The sequence below is a fragment of the Stylophora pistillata genome, chromosome 5 (genome assembly GCF_964205215.1).
Source record: "Stylophora pistillata chromosome 5, jaStyPist1.2, whole genome shotgun sequence".
Lineage (NCBI taxonomy): Eukaryota > Metazoa > Cnidaria > Anthozoa > Scleractinia > Pocilloporidae > Stylophora > Stylophora pistillata.
In genome coordinates this window covers 36,887,610-36,905,516 of record NC_142523.1, presented here as the reverse complement: position 1 = coordinate 36,905,516, position 17,907 = coordinate 36,887,610, and the positions used below count along the sequence as shown (strand labels likewise).

The window sequence follows — 17,907 nt, the reverse complement described above, 5'->3', positions numbered from 1 at the left end:
GAAAACGGCCACTAGTGGCCAAAATCCCAAAACGGCAAGAAGTGGCTAAGATGGTAACAACAAAGAGAGGAATAAAAGCACATTGAAAACCTTAAACAATCTCTTTCCAAAATATGACTTTGTAAGCGGGTGTTAGAGAGCGCCAAATAAGAGTCAGGTCCCTCACGGTCACGGTCAGTGTTGTCTGTATCAGGGAGGGTAGGGGAGGAGAAGGAAAGTGGAAGGGGGGAGGGGAGCGTCAATTGGTGGGAAATTTGAGCTTCGCATGAAACCCTACTAGTCAGCGAATCTTAGCCTCGCTGTTATTCTTCTCTTGACTATGCATTCTCTCGTAAATTAAAATAAGAATATGGGTTGTATGAGGATAACTAACTTTACTTGATACTTTTTCCAGTTCTCGCACCCGTTTCACAGTTGATTTTTAAAACTCGTACCGAGATTTTCTGTGTTCATCCACTGTTAGTGGCGCGGTTGAAGAGTTGAAGATAACTGATTTAAAGACTAAGATATTACCGTTTGCTCATAAAAAACTTGGAAAAATTAAAGAGCCCCATGTGAAGTCCATTTAAAATTTGACACAGTAATACTTACAAATGATGACTTGTTCTTTGTGTACGTTGTGTATGTGTACTGGTATGTGCTATTATCTACGCATAAGCCGTAGCTTCTGCCCGGGCTTGAATGAATGAACAGATATTTGGAAGAAGTGTGATTCACATTTAGTAGAGTGACCTGTTCAGATCAAATACATCTAATTAAACATATTGTTTAGGTATATTATTACTTCTTTTAAAAACCTTACCCTTGCTCAATTTTTGGCATATTAATGTACAGTTTTTCATGATCTGTTGACAATTTGCCATTTCCTTCCGATTTATTCTATTCGTTTTGATATATGAGTTTTTTCTCCTCAGGAAAATATCTGGTGTTCTTTTACTATCCCTATGACTTGTAAGTATCAGATTTTAGTAACATCTTTAAAATGAATTAAAAGCATGTTGTACTTTGCCGCCTGCCTGCTATCCTCATAAATGACATAATTAGCCATCTCTCCACAACTGTTACAGTAATCATGACTGTCCCCAAGGGGACTGGTAATGAAAGGTTTCCTTTATTGTTATGACCTTAATGCTTGAACCAGCATGACGTTGTAAGGAGACATTAGATACCAAGAACTCCAAGCTGTCTGAGGGTTGAAAAGTTTCGATTAGTCTCAGCGAACAACTCGACGGAAAAATAATTAGTGGGTACCAGCCGCTGTTCGGGAAATGAGCCCATGCTCTTATCCAGATCCCAGTAACCGACGGAAATCGAACCTGTATGTGTTTTTAAGGATCGGAGCTTACGGTAGGGTAGAATACTTCGCTGTTTGAAAGAGTGCCTTCAGTGTCTTTGCCACGGTGCCTGGCAAAATATGGATATGTTTTGCTTTTATAGATTTGATGACCTTTGAAGCTGACCCTTGATTTAAGTCGAGCCAATTTTCCTTATCCCAGCGAATAAGAGGTAACTCGTGGGTCCTACCCTTGAAATGTAATGTTCTGTTCGAAATAAATGTGCAAGAAAATATTATAAAGACAAGGAAGGGGTGTGGTGGAGGAGGGATTTGAACCCCGCTGAACAAAATTTTACCTCTCTTGATGGTAGTTTTGTTCTTTCCGAAACCCTTTTTACAATAATATTTCAATGCTAACCAGAAGGGTGATACTCGAGGGACAATGGCTGCCTTTTCTCTAAAACTTTCCGGGTGTACAAAGTAAACTGCAGTAAATATATAGAAAGAAGTAAGGAGAATCGATATCAGGATCTTGGGAGTGAAAGTGTTGATGAAATGGACTACAACTAGATTACGTACGAAGTAAATACAAAGGAACTCCTTTGTTACCGCATTTCATAATTTAATACAATGTCTGCTCTAGGTTTTTCCAATAGTACATTACTTCTAAAGTGGAAAGTGGTATAACGATTTAAAATGCATTTAAAAAAGGGGTATGTACAACTTGTAGCAGGCCAAAAACTTCAAAGGTAAAATATCTTTAGATTATCTGTAACGCCAAAATTGAAACCTGGTAATTAGCTTATGCTTAAAGCTGTTCCAAAAATCATAAAATTGTTGTTCGTGTCTGTCAGAATGACTTGATAATAAACCACATGAAGTTGCACATTGATTTTTTTTAGAAAAACTTGCTGAATAATCCCAACGGAGACCATGTAAAATTAGTTCAAATGTTTTGCCTACATAATACGTGTTCCGTATGGCCGTAACATTAGCTACTCAAAATCCACAGACAATCTGTCATCTGATTTTCATCAGTATAAATTTCCAAAACTGAATATAATAAAAATCCAAAAAGAGTTTTGAATTGTACATACAATTGATCGCTTTGGTTGCAATTAAAGTCGCTTATTTAATCATTGCATCGCAGCAGGTTGTTTAATACTTCCAGCCGCTGCTTAACGTTTAATTTGTGATTTCCCTCTGTCAGTTCAATGTGCCATCGGTCGATACCACACGCCAAGGATCTAGTCATGTCCTGTTTGCACACAAATTCATTCTGTAATGACCTAAAAGAAAAATGAAAGAGCTACGAGATATAGAGGCATATTCAAATTTGAGGTATTTCTTGAGTTTCTGTAAGGGACTCTCAACATGGGGATGGGGACCCTAGATGAATGAAGTAACCCGCCTAGCCCTGTTCGAAAAATAGTCCTCCTCTACATACAATCTTACAACTCCGGAATCCCGGGATGAGAAATTGTTGGCGTGCTTGCTCATGTAACATGAACGCAACCCCGGGCGGATCATCCCACCTTGAGACGTTTATATGGCAAATTGTCGGACAGGTTACCAGCCCCCCCCCCCCATCATGTAAATGTGATTACCATAAAATAAAAGATTAATTGGACGGGTGGGTACCACTTTCCTGGGGTCCCTAACCTCCATGTAAACAGGCCCCAACAGAATGAACCTAAGTCGTGTACTTTATTGAACGCAGTGACTCAACTCAAAACAGATGTCCTTGGTTTTTTTGCTCTCTTTGCATTATGCACCCTCTATCTCGGCTGTTGGATCAAAGTGGAGTTTATAAAGATAAAACTGAATTTGACCTCAGAGTAACTGAAAAGATGTACAAGTCCTAATTCAGGAGTTGTCAATGTAAGGATAAAGTAATGATTAACATCTCACTTTTCCTTGATTCAACAAAGTTAAAAGTGCACTCACGTTGAGAACATCTACATCTCGGTGAATTCCAGTTTCACGTCATCTCCAATGAGGACAAAAGGCGCCCAGTAATACGCTTTTCTAAACATTGCAGTTTCTCTCATGCACTTCGTGGCTTGATTGACAGCTTCACTGGCACTCCTCCCTTCAGCCAGGGCTCCGTAAAAATATTTCATGAACATCAGAGTACCATTGTCGGCAATGTCCCACAGGGATACCAGAACGGATCGAGCACCGGCACCCAAGAACGCTCGTGCAATGCCAACCACACCTTCGGCCACGACCTCTCCGCAAGCGCTATGACAACAGCTCAACACAACCAGCCTCGCTCGCAGCCCAGCTTGTAAGACGTCTTCTATTCTCAGTAAATAGTCTTCCTCTTGAGCTTGACAAGTTGTCCTCTTGATGTTTGGTGCCAAGAGAATTTCTCCTGTTTCTTTTTTACCATGTGCTGCAATGTGGATTAGGGCAACTGAGGACATTCGCCTTAGTACCTCGTACTTTGTCGCCTCCTCTCCAATAAGAGGAGCAATGCCGATGATTTCTCCAATCATCTTCACCTCTTTCCTTGCACCCGGAAGTTGACTTAGCAATTTCTTCTGATGAATAACTTGTTTGTAACACGGATCCCCCACGAGCAGCGCACCGGTTTTAACATGAAATTCTTTCGGGCAGTCAGTGATTGATTTTAAAAAGGATAAGGATGGGAGCACTCGAATCCTGAAAGATTCGCACAGATACCTTGAATTCGAATCCACCAATGCTGCGTAAGGCACCAAGCAGAGTGGACCTTCCGGAACAAATACAATTTCATCCCCTTCAACCAAATCAGCGATAGGAGTAACTATGATATCATGGAGCTTCCTCAAGGCATTTGTCATCGAGTTTCGCAAGGAGTCATGGTTCGTTCCTTCTCCATCTCGGCCCACTTCAGGTAAACTTATTTCCCATTGAACAGCAACCCTTGCATTGTCTTGTGAGCGAGTAGCCTTATTCAGAGAGGTGATATAGAATTCCAATTCATCCTGGTAAACAAAGTTGTTCACATGCTTCACTCTCGATCCGACGACTTTCCCATTCCGAATTACCCACGAAACAGTGTAAGGTCCGGTTATTGCTAGAAAAACTGCATCTGATAAAATGTTTTTTAGTGAAAGGCAGTCAGAGCGTTTTCCAGAGCTCAACTGAGCGTAGGCTTGTACAAAGCTATACTTTACATCCACCATATCTCCTAGAGCTTGTGCACGTCCCTCCTCGGCAGCAAGAAGAGCTTTGACATCCTCACCCTGTTTTAAACGAACGCGCCAAATACCTTTGTATGCCGTTTGGTGAACATTTCGGAACGAAATCTTCCATGCATCGTGACTTAGAAGACTAGCCCGAAGCTCATTAAAAACTTCCCCACTGGAAACAAAATAGTTCTGGGCTAACTGGAGACATCCCTGCCTTTCATAAGTGAGAGCAAGATTACATTGATTCACGGCCATCACAAGCATTTGCCCTTCTTCTTTTGCAATTTCTAGAGCGCGTTTATGGTACTCGATGGCTGTTTTGAACTGTCCTAGACCATGATAAGCATTGCCAAGATTTCCATAACTCTTTCCTTCTCCAGCCTTGTCTCCCACTTCTTTGGCAATTTCTAGGTGACGTTTATGGTACTCGATGGCTGTTTTGAACTGTCCTAGACCAAAATAAGCAATGCCAAGATTTGCATAACTCTTTCCTTCTCCAGCCTTGTCTCCCACTTCTTTGGCAATTTCTAGGTCACGTTTATGGTACTCGATGGCTGTTTTGAACTGTCCTAGACCATCATAAGCACTGCCAAGATTTCCATAACTCCTTCCTTCTCCAGCCTTGTCTCCCACTTCTTTGGCAATTTCTAGGTGACGTTTATGGTACTCGATGGCTGTTTTGAACTGTCCTAGACCATCATAAGCAATGCCAAGACTTCCATAACTCTTTCCTTCTCCAGCCTTGTTTCCCACTTCTCTGGCAATTTCTAGGTCACGTTTATGGTACTCGATGGCTGTTTTGAACTGTCCTAGACCATGATAAGCATTGCCAAGATTTCCATAACTCATTCCTTCTCCAGCCTTGTCTCCCACTTCTTTGGCAATTTCTAGGTTACGTTTATGGTACTCGATGGCTGTTTTGAACAGTCCTAGACCACGATAAGCAATGCCAAGATTTGCATAACTCTTTCCTTCTCCAGCCTTGTCTTCCACTTCCTTGGCAATTTGTAGGTGACGTTTATGGTACTGGATGGCTGTTTTGAACTGTCCTAGACCATGATAAGCAATGCCAAGATTTGCATAACTCCCTCCTTCTCCAGCCTTGTCTCCCACTTCTTTGGCAATTTCTAGGTCACGTTTATGGTACTCGATGGCTGTTTTGAACTGTCCTAGACCATGATAAGCAATGCCAAGATTTGCATAACTCCTTCCTTCTCCAGCCTTGTCTCCCACTTCTTTGGCAATTTCTAGGTGACGTTTATGGTACTCGATGGCTGTTTTGAACTGTCCTAGACCACAATAAGCATTGCCAAGATTTGCATAACTCCCTGCTTCTCCAGCCTTGTCTCCCACTTCTTTGGCAATTTGTAAGTGACGTTTATGGTACTCGATGGCTGTTTTGAACTGTCCTAGACCATGATAAGCATTGCCAAGATTTGCATAACTCCCTCCTTCTCCAGCCTTGTCTCCCACTTCTTTGGCAATTTCTAGGTGACCTTTATGGTACTCGATGGCTGTTTTGAGCTGTCCTAGACCATGATAAGCATTGCCAAGATTTGCATAACTCCCTCCTTCTCCAGCCTTGTCTCCCACTTCTTTGGCAATTTGTAGGTCACGTTTATGGTACTCGATGGCTGTTTTGAACTGTCCTAGACCATGATAAACAATGCCAAGATTTGCATAACTCCTTCCTTCTCCAGCCTTGTCTCCCACTTCTTTGGCAATCTCTAGGTGACGTTTATGGTACTCCACGGCTGTTTTGAACTGTCCTAGACCATGATAAGCATTGCCAAGATATCCATAACTTCTTCCTTCCCTGGCATTGTCTTTCACTTGTCTGGCCATACGTTCTACTGCCTTGTTTAAGTCTTCCTAAGGGTTTAGAAATGTGTCGCAAACGTTTATTATACTATTATTCGAACACTTAGTTTTAGATCCGAATGAAGGTCTTGCATTAAAGGCCAGAGACAACTAGTTTTCTTGCTAGACCTTTGTGATTGGTCTATGAGATACACTAGTACAAAGGTTTTATGAATTCCTCGTTCGATGTTGATTTTCGAATGACATTTCGTCTTTGTGAAAGTCACTAAGCGCTAAAAAATGAGGTGATGGAGGGGCAGGCTTATGTCCAAGCCATTGAAATATGCCAATTGATAATCATTAGAACGTAAGTATTTTCTACAAGACTTCGGCCTAAAGGCTAATCACTTTTTGATGTTCTGGGTGGGAGTAATGTCATCTTGAACAGCTTGAAGATGAGTTTTGTCTATAGAGGCGAGTAAGAAAAACGGAAATTATTTCAGTGTGGATGTCTGACGAAACAGAGAAATTATTTATCACTGAAATTGAATGTGACTTCGGAAAGATCGACAAGTGTTAGGTGCTAGACAGCTTCTGAATTGTTCCTCTCTGTCCCCTCATTTTCCACTATGTGCACCAATACTCTTCCACTAAGGCGGCAAACAATCTTAGCTTATAATAGAATTATAATACGACTGAAAACTGGTTCTTAAGTGCGTGGTTCGCCTCTCATTCCAAATACTAGAAGTTTTTAAGTCACGTGAAAAATACACACTGACGATTTAAATCGATAGAAATAGTTGACGTATGAAATAATTTCTGACTAAAAATAACTGTTGCAGTTATTTAAACCATCATAATCTCATATTGAGTAGTAAAAGGTGCCTAAAAAGTTTTTCAGATCGACAAAAAGGACCAAAAAGTTTTTAAAACTTGATTTTTGTTTTCAAAATGGTGACAACTTTTGCCGGCAAAAACAGAACCGACGAGATCGAATCTATCTTGCTCTAGGTGTGACTCAAATCTCCCCTACGACCTGAAAGCTTTGTGACTTTGCGAAGACAATCCGAGAGTTATCGTAATCATCATCAAATAGTTAGTTGAACCTTGTTTATAAAACATATTAATTATTAACAGTAATGTGCGCTCGTCCGAGGCTCACCTAAGGTGAGCAGACTCGGTTGCCAGCTTCCTTCTGTCACAGTAATTGAATTTATAGGAATGTGACATTTAGAACTAAAAAAGGATGAACGAGTTACCGAAACGTCATTCAAAATTATTATCGCTCATTTTTATTCTTAATGGTTTGTCCAAAGCCCTCGGTACACCTTGAATTGGCAGAGAAAAATAATACAAGGTTCCTAGGGCATACTTAACCACTAATATTTTGCACCTAATAGACGAGGGATCAATCGCCATCCAATACTGGCTACTACATGTCCGTGTGATCGTAATGACACAGCGATGTAATTTTTGGTTTACGTTAGCAGATCTGGATTAAAAGATGTGAACTCAAGATGCTCTTTTTTAACCTCTTTAAATTTTTTGGCCGCATAACATAATTTCAAGAGAAAAATCGAGTTTCCAGATGGGATTTGAACCCACGACCCTCTGTGATCTATTTGGATGCTCTAATCACTGAGCTACAAGAGACTCAATGGTGAGCAAGGGTCTATTAATGGGTATTGACTAGAACCGCATCACGTGGCTACACAGCCAAACATCAGCTAGCGCATAGAAGCTCACTAACAGCATCACGCTGTCACATTAAAGCATCAAATGCATTAAAGCATCACATGCAGCCAACCAGCCCTCAAAGTGAGCATGTAAAGATGAAATAAACAATTTTTAATATAGGAGGAAAATCGAGTTTCCAGGTGGGATTTGAACCCACGGGATTTGAATACCCAATACCCACGGGATGGGATTTAAATATCCAATTAGTGGGTATTGAAGTCAATACCCCCAAATTGACCCTTGCTGACCATAGAGTCTCTTGTAGCTCAGTGGTTAGAGCATCCGACTAGATCACGGAGAGTCGTGGGTTCCAATCCCATCTGGAAACTAGATTTTTCTCTTATATCAAAAATTGTTTATCTCATCTTAACATAATTTCATTTAAAGAAACAATTATGAAGGAATTCTCAAGTTTACCTTTTCTTGCTGTGGCTTTATCTCTCCGGATGCGATTGTCTCCCCAACACACTTGTTTAATAGATGACGCAATCTTTCGCTATTATCGCCTATCTTCGTATCGTTAAGTCAAATGAAACTGCTGAGAGGAAGGGTGGAAGGCTCAAGGTTTGTTTAATTCAGTGTTTTGGTGAATGCAATTTATAGACTGCAAGACGTCTTTATGTTGTAACTGCAAAGTGCATTTTTGGCTGTTGAAAACTCGCTGAAACCACGTCGCAACAAAGATTTGAATGACCTTTAAGACAAAATTGTCAATGATAACTGTAGTTACTTTGCAGTTCACATAGTCATTTATTCCTTGTGCAATTCGTTTAAGTGATCCACTTTTCAGCTTTTCTTATTGTTCGCTTTGCCACTTTCTCTGCCTCTTAAATGTCATTTTATACTCATTAACATTAATTTGAACGAGGGATAAATTGTGTCGAGTCACTTCGAGAAAAATTTGCGCAAAGGAGCAGGGATTACTAACAAATGCTTTCCAAATATCACTTAGTATAAAACAATGTACGGATATCGTACCCTTTTGACCAAGAAAGGAGAATCGTTTTGCCCCAAACGCACTCATTGGAAAAGTCTGATCGCTAAGTTCTGATTTAAGATAAATTGACAGTTTGTGACATGTAGAGAGGCAAGGAATTATTGTATAAATGCTTGAGTAGAAATGGAATGATTGATCTCTTAAGATGATAACTTGCCAAGGCAAGGAGAATTACATCTTTGCGAAAATTGACACAACAAGAACGTTTTTAATACGCTCAAAACGGCTGCAGAACTATATATAAGTATTTCTTGATGTTTTGACGGGATAAAAGAAAAGGGCATCTAAGAATTACAAGAGGTTTCAAAGTTTGTTTGTTATAAAAGGAAGTAAGGGGCCACCAGTTTGATGCAAATGGCATACATTTTAAGAATTATGGAACGAGCTCTGAGGGACAACGGGTGGATTAGGGCTTTAATCGTCACACAGACTAACAGATGGCGAAAAGATAGAACTGTGACAGCAATAGAGAAACAGCGAATGAGTGCTGATTAAGATGGAATTAGAACTGGTAGTTTCAGAGGGGAAGGACAACGGCTGGGAGGATTTTTATTTTAATTGACATTCCTGAATCATAGTTAGAGATGGAGAAAAGCTGTGAAAACACAAGAACTACAGGGAGAATGGCAAGCAGATTAAAATGTTTTAACCTCCACAGGGGCCAGCATCAAAGCGTGTTCGCAATCAAAAGAGAACCTTTAATTTAGATGGAAAATGAAATGTGCATTACACGAGTGTGGAAAGAGTAAGACATTAAGATCCACCACTTGTCAGTGCTGGGTGACGAGGTTACATGTGACTAAGACATATTTGGCCAGGGAAGGCGCGATACTCTCCTCGCGGCCTGTTCGCCATTTGAGCGCTTTGTTTTGTATGTCTGCAAAAAACCTCAAAAACTTGGGCCTGTTTCTGAGATTGTTGACAAATTGGTATCTATTGTTTATGCCAGGACAATGGATAATGTATCGTTTTTCCTGTGCAAGGCGGGTGTGCAAGATGTCGATAGCTGAGGAAAAACGTGAAACGGCGCAAGATAAAGCTCGGGTATTGCTTTTAGCTGGATAATCTGTTATCCTTGAGGCCCTGGCGATGAGGAGATCGCGATTAGTCTCTTAGGCATTATAGCAGTAGATATACAGTCAATAAATACCTCCAACTCGTAGTCAGAGCTTAGCGACAGGTGGTGTTTCTGGTTGAGAGAGTTAACATATTTTGCTGAAGGAAAAGGCAATCTTCAAATTAGCGCCACACATCGTCGAGATACTATCAGTAGTTCTACCGTACATGCAGAAAGCCATGAGGATGTTTATAGCAGAGGACCATGACCATACGAAAGCTAATAAAAGAACCGTCGGGGTATCGGTATTGACACTGAGCTTTATTGGAGCAAGGAAGGGTAAGAGCGAGGAGAGCAAGTGGATTTACGAGCCAAAGCCTAGGCGAGTCTTAGCGGTGGAATATCCGGATGGAAGAAGAGGCTGTTGTTTGGGCCTTTGACATCTAAAGTAGTTTCCTACCAGGGCTAACAACATAAGAGCTTATCCCTTATTGCAAAGCTGTCAAAGAGGTCTTTGGACCCAAATCTAAACTATCGGTCAGAATCGAAAGGTTGGTGTTACGTTCGATGCACTTCAAGGCATGATTCTTGTAGGACCGAAATGAGTAGGTCATTGCAATTGGCTCAAATTGGCTCTTTAACTTTTAAACACCAAGTCTTCCACGTGTCGACAATACTACCGTGTGACATGAGTTCGGCTACTCCCTATATGTCCCCTAAAATTGAACGAGCGGGGAATCTGCCATTGCAAGAGAAATTTTAGCCTTCAATCAATGAAAAGTGAGGCTTGTAAACAATATCAGTGCTCAAAAGAAATGAGTGCACGCTAAGCCCAGCCATACTTATGGCAACCAGACCTAACCTCTGACACAGACGTCGATACCGCATGCCTCTTCACGTGCTAGCCCTGTAAAGCTGTCTTGTGACAGGAGGATTTCAACAAAGAAGCCAGAATCTGAATGAGGTGACGAAGACCACGATGAAAGCGACCAGGAAATACAGACAGACCATAATTCAATAGATTAGTAAGTTGAACAGCAACAACGAAGTGCAGAGTTACAAAAAGAACATCTGCAGAGTCGAGATTGGCAACATTGGAAAAAAGTGCTTAATTCACCAGAGCGAGAGAGAACGAGCAAAGCGTTCAAGTCATGACCCTGCGTACCAAAATTTTCCTTCAATTGAAATTGCACTTTTATAGAGTTTGTATATCGATTACCCTTTGAAACAGCTGGACTTAGACATTTTAGTTTTAACTGATTTTGTTAATTATTCAGCACCATAGTTTTAGCCTCAAAACGAGGGCAGATGTATTGACCATAAATGATGGATAGTATGCTCGTCGTCTCTTTCCGAGACCTAACGAGTGAAGAAGGAAAATAGAATAACATAGAAAAGGTGGTTTCGCTTCAAGTGACCTTTTAATACAGGTGGAGGACAATGCAAAAAAGGCCCTTGGGACTCATTCAAAGGTGACCACGACCGCTTAGTAAAAGTGAAATTAAAGTAATCAAGGGGAAACAAATTCAGTACTTTGACAACTGTGACACTAATACAGGGTGATCGCTTAATACAGGTCTGACTGTTGTTTGAAGCACTTTTTACATCTTTTATACGAATGAATTTCTCAAAGGATATAGCTAGTCCTTTCTGACACCAGATCTTTGCTTCATCATACAACTTAAGCTGTACACAAGCCTCAGCTCCTATAAAAATAATTTTTGGTGGGAAATAGTTAAGTGCCTTTATTGAGAAGAAAAAGGTTGGCATTTTCAATACAAAAAAGATGTTTTCAAGTGTATGACCACGTAGATATGAGCCGAGACATTTTATGTCAACGTAGCCAGAGCCTTTCTACTGAATGGCGGCTAAAGCAAAACTTACCTTTCTTAAGGGCCTTGGTGAAAGTTGGCTCCAATTGAACGGCAACCGAGGCATCATCCAGGCTGTTTTCAAAGTTTCCTAAGAGAGGGATATCATACGATAGTAAAAAGAGTATCCGATTCGCCTTTAAACTGGCCTGTTTACTACTATTTCGAGTTTTTTTCGCGGCTGAGTGATAAGAAAAGCTGCTCGATCATTTCACCTACGATAATGAGATAAGAAGGGAGACTGGAGAGGAGGAAGAGGAGAATACACACGGGAATTGACGGTGTTAATGGGATTGGCTTATTTTTTACCCCCTTATTTTTAACAATAGGACCTACAAATTGAGCTTTCCTAACCTCCAAACGTTGAACAAGAGTCGTGAGTGATATAAGGCTCTCTTCGGGGCTTTTAGTCCAACAAAAGTTGCAAGATACGGATTCTTTGTCTTAAGTAGTCATTATATTACTGGATATTCTTAAACTTGTTTGGAGTCATTGATAAACGTTCAGAAAAATTAGCCTAAAATGGGACCGCATAACCCTTTTAGAAGATGAACTTTTAAAGTAAACTACAAATATTTTAACATTCAAATTCCATACCTAAATGGAAATGTGCTGCTGCCCTGTTACTGTAGAGTTTGGCTGTCAGCCGATTATCTTTGCAGTTAAGTTGAAGTCCCTCGGTGTAGAGTTGTATTGCACCATGATAATTTTCCTGCATGTATTCTTTGTTACCTTGCTGAAGACAGTCCTTTCCTATCACTAAAAACGCAGGGAAACGGAAACGTTACTCGATATGACCACTAACTTGCAACACCTAGGATACCCAGTAAAGTAATGCTCATGTCCAAAACTATACAAGTCCATTTACTGAGTGCTCATTCCTCACATTTTTCCAAATGAAACATGGGTTTTACGATTTTGAGAACATTTTGAGCAAGTGGATCAAGAAAATGTGATCCATAATGACAACAACGATAAAACAGCCTCAACAAGAAAACCAAAGACTTAACAACAGCTTATGGCAAGAAAATAAATAACTGATTTAAATAGTGGGGAAACACAAACAACAAAGGCGCGATAGGTTAGATTTATTTGACATTTGATTGGCAAATCCGTGACGACATTTTGAAAACAATCGTTAAATAAACTCAAACAAAACAAGAGAGGTTTTGGAATTATATTTTCCATTAATGTACGTTGCCGTTCACAGCATTCCATAATTTGAACTATAACATAACCAAAGTAAAGCGCGCGTTCTGATTGGCCAATTTCGTGTCTACCATTTGCCCATGGATATTCGTTGCTGACATGAAGAAATGCAATGACTGTTTTCCGCACGCTTGTTTTTTCTGGTCACGTAATATTTGTTACATAAATAGGAACTTTTTTGCTACAATGTATCGTTGTCATGCTATAAAACAAATGCTCAACACCACAGCGTACGCTAATGAGTTGTGTATGCCATGAGAAGGTTTACTAAGCACTCAAGAAACCAGAGTCCCTCTCGGCTATCGCCCCGCGCGACCCTTACGCTTCTGTGGTACCTAAACACCTCCCACGTGCATCCATTACTCAAAATTAAACGCTGTGGTGTTAATCATTCAATAATTTTCAAGATGAACGGTTCACTTTTTCAATTTACAATTTTTAAAGGTTACCTATTTGTTTCTTTAGGGTACAGAAACCACCTTTTTTTCCCTACGACGGTAGTAATAAGAGTTCCTCCCAAAAATATTAACATTTCACTTCGTTTTATTTGACAAAATTGAAAATTTTGTACTAAATCAGTTCGAACTCTTAATCCACTTTTTGCAACGTTCCCACGTTTTCTCACAGCGATGACTTACTGATAAGAAAGATTATAACATTGACAAGTTTGTTAAAGACCATAGTTACGGAAATTCGTGGCCGTAAAATAACAAGGTGGTAACAAGATTGAAATAATTTCAGCCTTGCATGATAGACGCTTTAGTATGTAACATCTACACTAGTATCAGATTGCCTCCCGTCTTCAACGTCTTCGTCAAAAATGTTTGATCTACCGGTATAAATGATTGAATTGTCCTCTTTCAAGTCCACAGTGAAGCTCAGTTTTACCCTACAACTTTCTCAAAACTGAAATGTGTCCGAAAATGCCAAGAAAAACAGACGCCTCCGCTAGCTTACGGAATGTGGTGTTGTAAACAATTTCACTATGTGGAATGGATGAGAATTTGAAACGACAGCAGGGATAAAAACCAGTCTGTCGTCGTTAGCTATGCAAGGGTAGCTTATTGTACTGATTTCCTGATCAAACACGGTACTTACTGTAAAAGGGTGCTTGGAATTTCTGCGTTAACCACAGGGTACCTAATTAACCTATGTCGTGACGTAACTGCCGATGTTGCGATTTTCACAAAGTTCAGCCTGGTTTTTTCGTGCGAAAATAGAAAGCCCTAGACTAATTTTTACATCCTCGAGAACAACACTATTTTCCCTTATCATGAGCTTAACCTGAACCGATTCTGAGTTACACTGCATGTAGAAAATGATAATTGAAAATTTGCTACGAAATGCGATATTTGGATTTTGAAATATTGGTAATTTTCAGAAGTGTTCCGTGAGCTCCAGATTAAATAAAATGGTCCCGTTTTTGACTAAAACCATGCCTGTATCCTTACTATACAAATTTATAAAATTAATATGAGCCTGCTTTCTTTAGCACTTTTCATAAAAAAAGCTCATTTGCCTCTACTCGGGGCACTGATTTCCGCCATTTTACGGCTACCGACGCTCGTTTCAGTTTTCGTGAATTTTCTAGGATAAAGATGCAAGTCTGAAAACAAAACCTTACCACGTTTCTATGTTCACTACAAAGTATCTCTGGGAAAAATTTTAGGGTTTTCAATTTTTCGACCATGTGCCACATTTTTCGATTTCCACTGGGTCAATTCACAAAGTCGCTCGTAAATGGCCACTAGTGGGCAAAATGTTAAAACAGCTACTAGTGGCCAAAAGGACAAAGTGGTACCTTGTGGCTAAAATGGCGAAAGAGTCACTTGTGGTCAAAATTGCAAAACGGCCGCTTGTCGGCAAGATTCGTAAACGGCCACTTTTGGCCAAAATGGCAAAACAGCCGCCAGTGGCCAAAATCATCCAAAACGGCACTAGTGGCTAAAATCTCAAAACGGCCACTGATGAACAAAATCTTAAAAACATCCACTAGTGGCGAAAATGGCAAGACGGTAACTAGTGACTAAAGCTGCAAAACGGCCACTAGTGACCAAAATTGCAAAACAGCCACCAATGGCCAAAATTGCAAAACAGCCATTAGAGGCCAAGAACGGAAAACGGCCACTAGTGGCCAAAATCCCAAAACGGCAAGAAGTGGCTAAGATGGCGCAACGACCACTAGTGCCCGAAATGGGAAAACGGCCAATAATGACCAAGATTCCAAAACGGCCACTAGTGACCAAAATGGCAAACCGGCCCCTGGTGGCCAAATTTCGGAAACGATCACTAGTGGCTAAAATATCGAAATGGTTACTAGCGGCCAAAATTTCAAAACAGCCTCTAGTGGCCAAAATTACTAAACAGCCACTAAGGGGAAAAATTGCCAAAAGGCCAATAATGGCCAAAATCCCTAAAGGGCGACTATAGTAGCCAAAATCCGAAAACGGCAACTAGCGGTTAAAACGTTATGTGATATTTTGTTAGCCTTGGCTTGCGCTTACATTGCTTTGGCTTTGGTTTAACAACACTTAAATGAAAAGCGCTTTTAAAGCAGCGGTTTAACTGTAATTGTTAATTGGATGTCTGATTTAACGTTTAGTTCAACGCATTGGTTGTCTCACTCACCAACTAAGGGGTCTTCGTCTGGATCCTCATCTTGATCACCTGAATTGTCGCTCTCTGAAATCATAGCAACGATATATAAGATATGATTTGCGCGTGATACAAGTCAACTTATTTTCGACTTAGGGACCCTTAATGAATGTGCAATTCATGGAATATACAGTTTGATTTCCATGCACGTTGTTAACCCCACTGATTGGACTAACAAGGCATCAATTTGATTGAATCGATATAACTGACCCTGTTTGTGGACAGGTTAAACTCTTCCTCATCGAGTTTGTATCAATGGCACATGCTAAATGTTGATCACGATCAATTTCTCACCTGACGAATTGTTGACGGCAAAGTCCTCGTTTCCTTCAGCAGCGTCAACTTGTGCCTCTTTGAGAACTAAAATGAAAGGGGTGATGATAACAGCATAAACAATTATGATTTTTAACGGTCCTTTGTATCTTACTCTTTTATCTCCTGCCTTTTACCCTTCTGTTGAGAAGAATCTGCCCTAAGTAGGTAATTCAGTTTCCGAGAGTCAATCGTTTAACTTAACTCGGTTAAACATCGATCTTGCAAAGTCCCAATCAACATTTCGGCCGATATTTCTTTTCTATACCAGGCTTACCCTCTCTCAGTTAAGACTTTAATAATTTCACCGAGTTTTCTGACTTATTTACCTTCCACAGACGTATTGCTTGAATCCAGGTTTTTGTCACCGGAAGTAGCCTTACTTTTGTCTGTTAAAGAAATGACAAAGAAAAGACTTTCACTGATTGTCTTTTTTTTTTTTGTGGCATATTGTGTGTTCTGTAATTCCCTCTTGAACTGGTTCTCTTTATCGTGATCAATAAATTTTCTTTTGATCACAGGCGCGACTCTTGGACCAAACCAATGATCGCGCAATCGACGACTTGTGTATTCGACGGTCGCGATACAGAGACTATTCGTTATGCTCATCATAGCTGACAAATGACGGTTGGAGTTGTGTCATTTTAATTAAGGTCAAAATCTGACAAAGTCTAGTTTTTTCCTCACCTGAGAAACCGCTGTCGACGTCAGCAACGGCCAGGTTTCCATCGGCTGCCATATTGGTCTCTTCGTCAACTGAATATAAAATAACGGTTAATTGAAACAGGCGCGATCTGGGGTGATTTTCGTTTTTTCAACCTGTAATACATCCCAGGATTTTCCCCATAAAGTCACAATATTTAAGTCTAAAATAGCTTAAAATACTGAAAAAAATCAAATTGCACGGTGATGGTGCAATGTTTGAGCTGTGAAGAAAATTTACCCATTATTTTAATTTTTTTTTTTTCACTCGAAAGTTCAACTTCTCTTGCAACATTTCTAAATAAGCCTTGCCATTCTCAAGTCGTTTTGCACAAATTTGGTTGATTTATGTACTTCTTTTGACGATTGACGGCCCATAGTCGCTTAACCAAATAAACTCACGACACAGTGTCAGAAAAATCTTCAAATTTGTTGGATATAACAGGGCCTTAAAACCTTGGTTTGATGGTTGGAAAACTCTAAGGAAAAATTGTATGATAGGAACATTCCAAGTTATTTTGCCTTGTTTTAAACAGAAGCTGTGCCAAGTCTCACCTAATTGTGGAGATTTCTAGATAATTTCCCGCAGATTTAGGCTTACATACATTAGTAGTTTAGATTATCTCTTACTTATACCTTTTGGTTTGCTTCCATCATCATTTGCGGATTCCTTCTTGGATGTAAAATAATCTTGAAATAGCAAGAAAGACAAATTCAATTAGAACAATGAACTGAAAACATTAGATTGTGCGGTGACGATACAATGTTTGGGCTGTGAAGAAAAAATTATTTTCTATCCCTAAGACTGACTCACCGATACTCACTCGATCCGTGTTCAATCTGTCGAAAGTCCAAATTGTCTTGGAACAGTTTTTCCGAGTAACCTTACTGTTTTTAGGTCCTTTTGTACAAGATTCGCTGAACTTATAGCTCGCGATAGAAAATGTGAGAAAGAGTATAAAATTGTTTGATATAACAAGGCCTCAGAAGCTTGGCTCGTAGTTGGGAAACAAATTGAATTAATTCCATTTTAAGCTTTCTTGTCTTGGTTTAAACAGAGACTTTGCCGAGCGTCACTTTATTGTGGCTCACACACAACAGTTTTCAATGAC

The 17,907-nt window shown here is 40.0% G+C and overlaps 1 protein-coding gene across 1 annotated transcript; it reads right to left on the bottom strand.

The window, feature by feature from the left end:
* Positions 1-1,877: 1,877 nt before the first annotated feature.
* LOC148731775 (uncharacterized) lies at positions 1,878-15,818 on the bottom strand. Its single transcript, XM_088761946.1, has 8 exons — positions 15,755-15,818; positions 12,515-12,676; positions 11,931-12,008; positions 11,411-11,752; positions 10,909-11,001; positions 8,410-8,516; positions 3,224-6,327; positions 1,878-2,565 (listed from the first exon to the last, which is right to left on the bottom strand). The coding sequence occupies exons 1-7, from the start codon at positions 15,816-15,818 to the stop codon at positions 3,235-3,237; spliced, it is 3,939 nt and encodes a 1,312-aa protein (XP_088618072.1). The 3' UTR covers positions 1,878-2,565; positions 3,224-3,234.
* Positions 15,819-17,907: the final 2,089 nt, after the last annotated feature.

Coding starts and splice junctions, on each gene's coding strand:
- LOC148731775 (XM_088761946.1), bottom strand. CDS start 15,818: ATGATTTCAGAGAGCGACAATTCAGGTGATCAAGATGAGGATCCAGAC. Junction 12,677..15,754: donor AGACGAAGACCCCTTAGTTG/GTGAGTGAGACA, acceptor CTGCGTTTTTAG/TGATAGGAAAGGACTGTCTT. Junction 12,009..12,514: donor AGCAGCACATTTCCATTTAG/GTATGGAATTTG, acceptor TCCCTCTCTTAG/GAAACTTTGAAAACAGCCTG.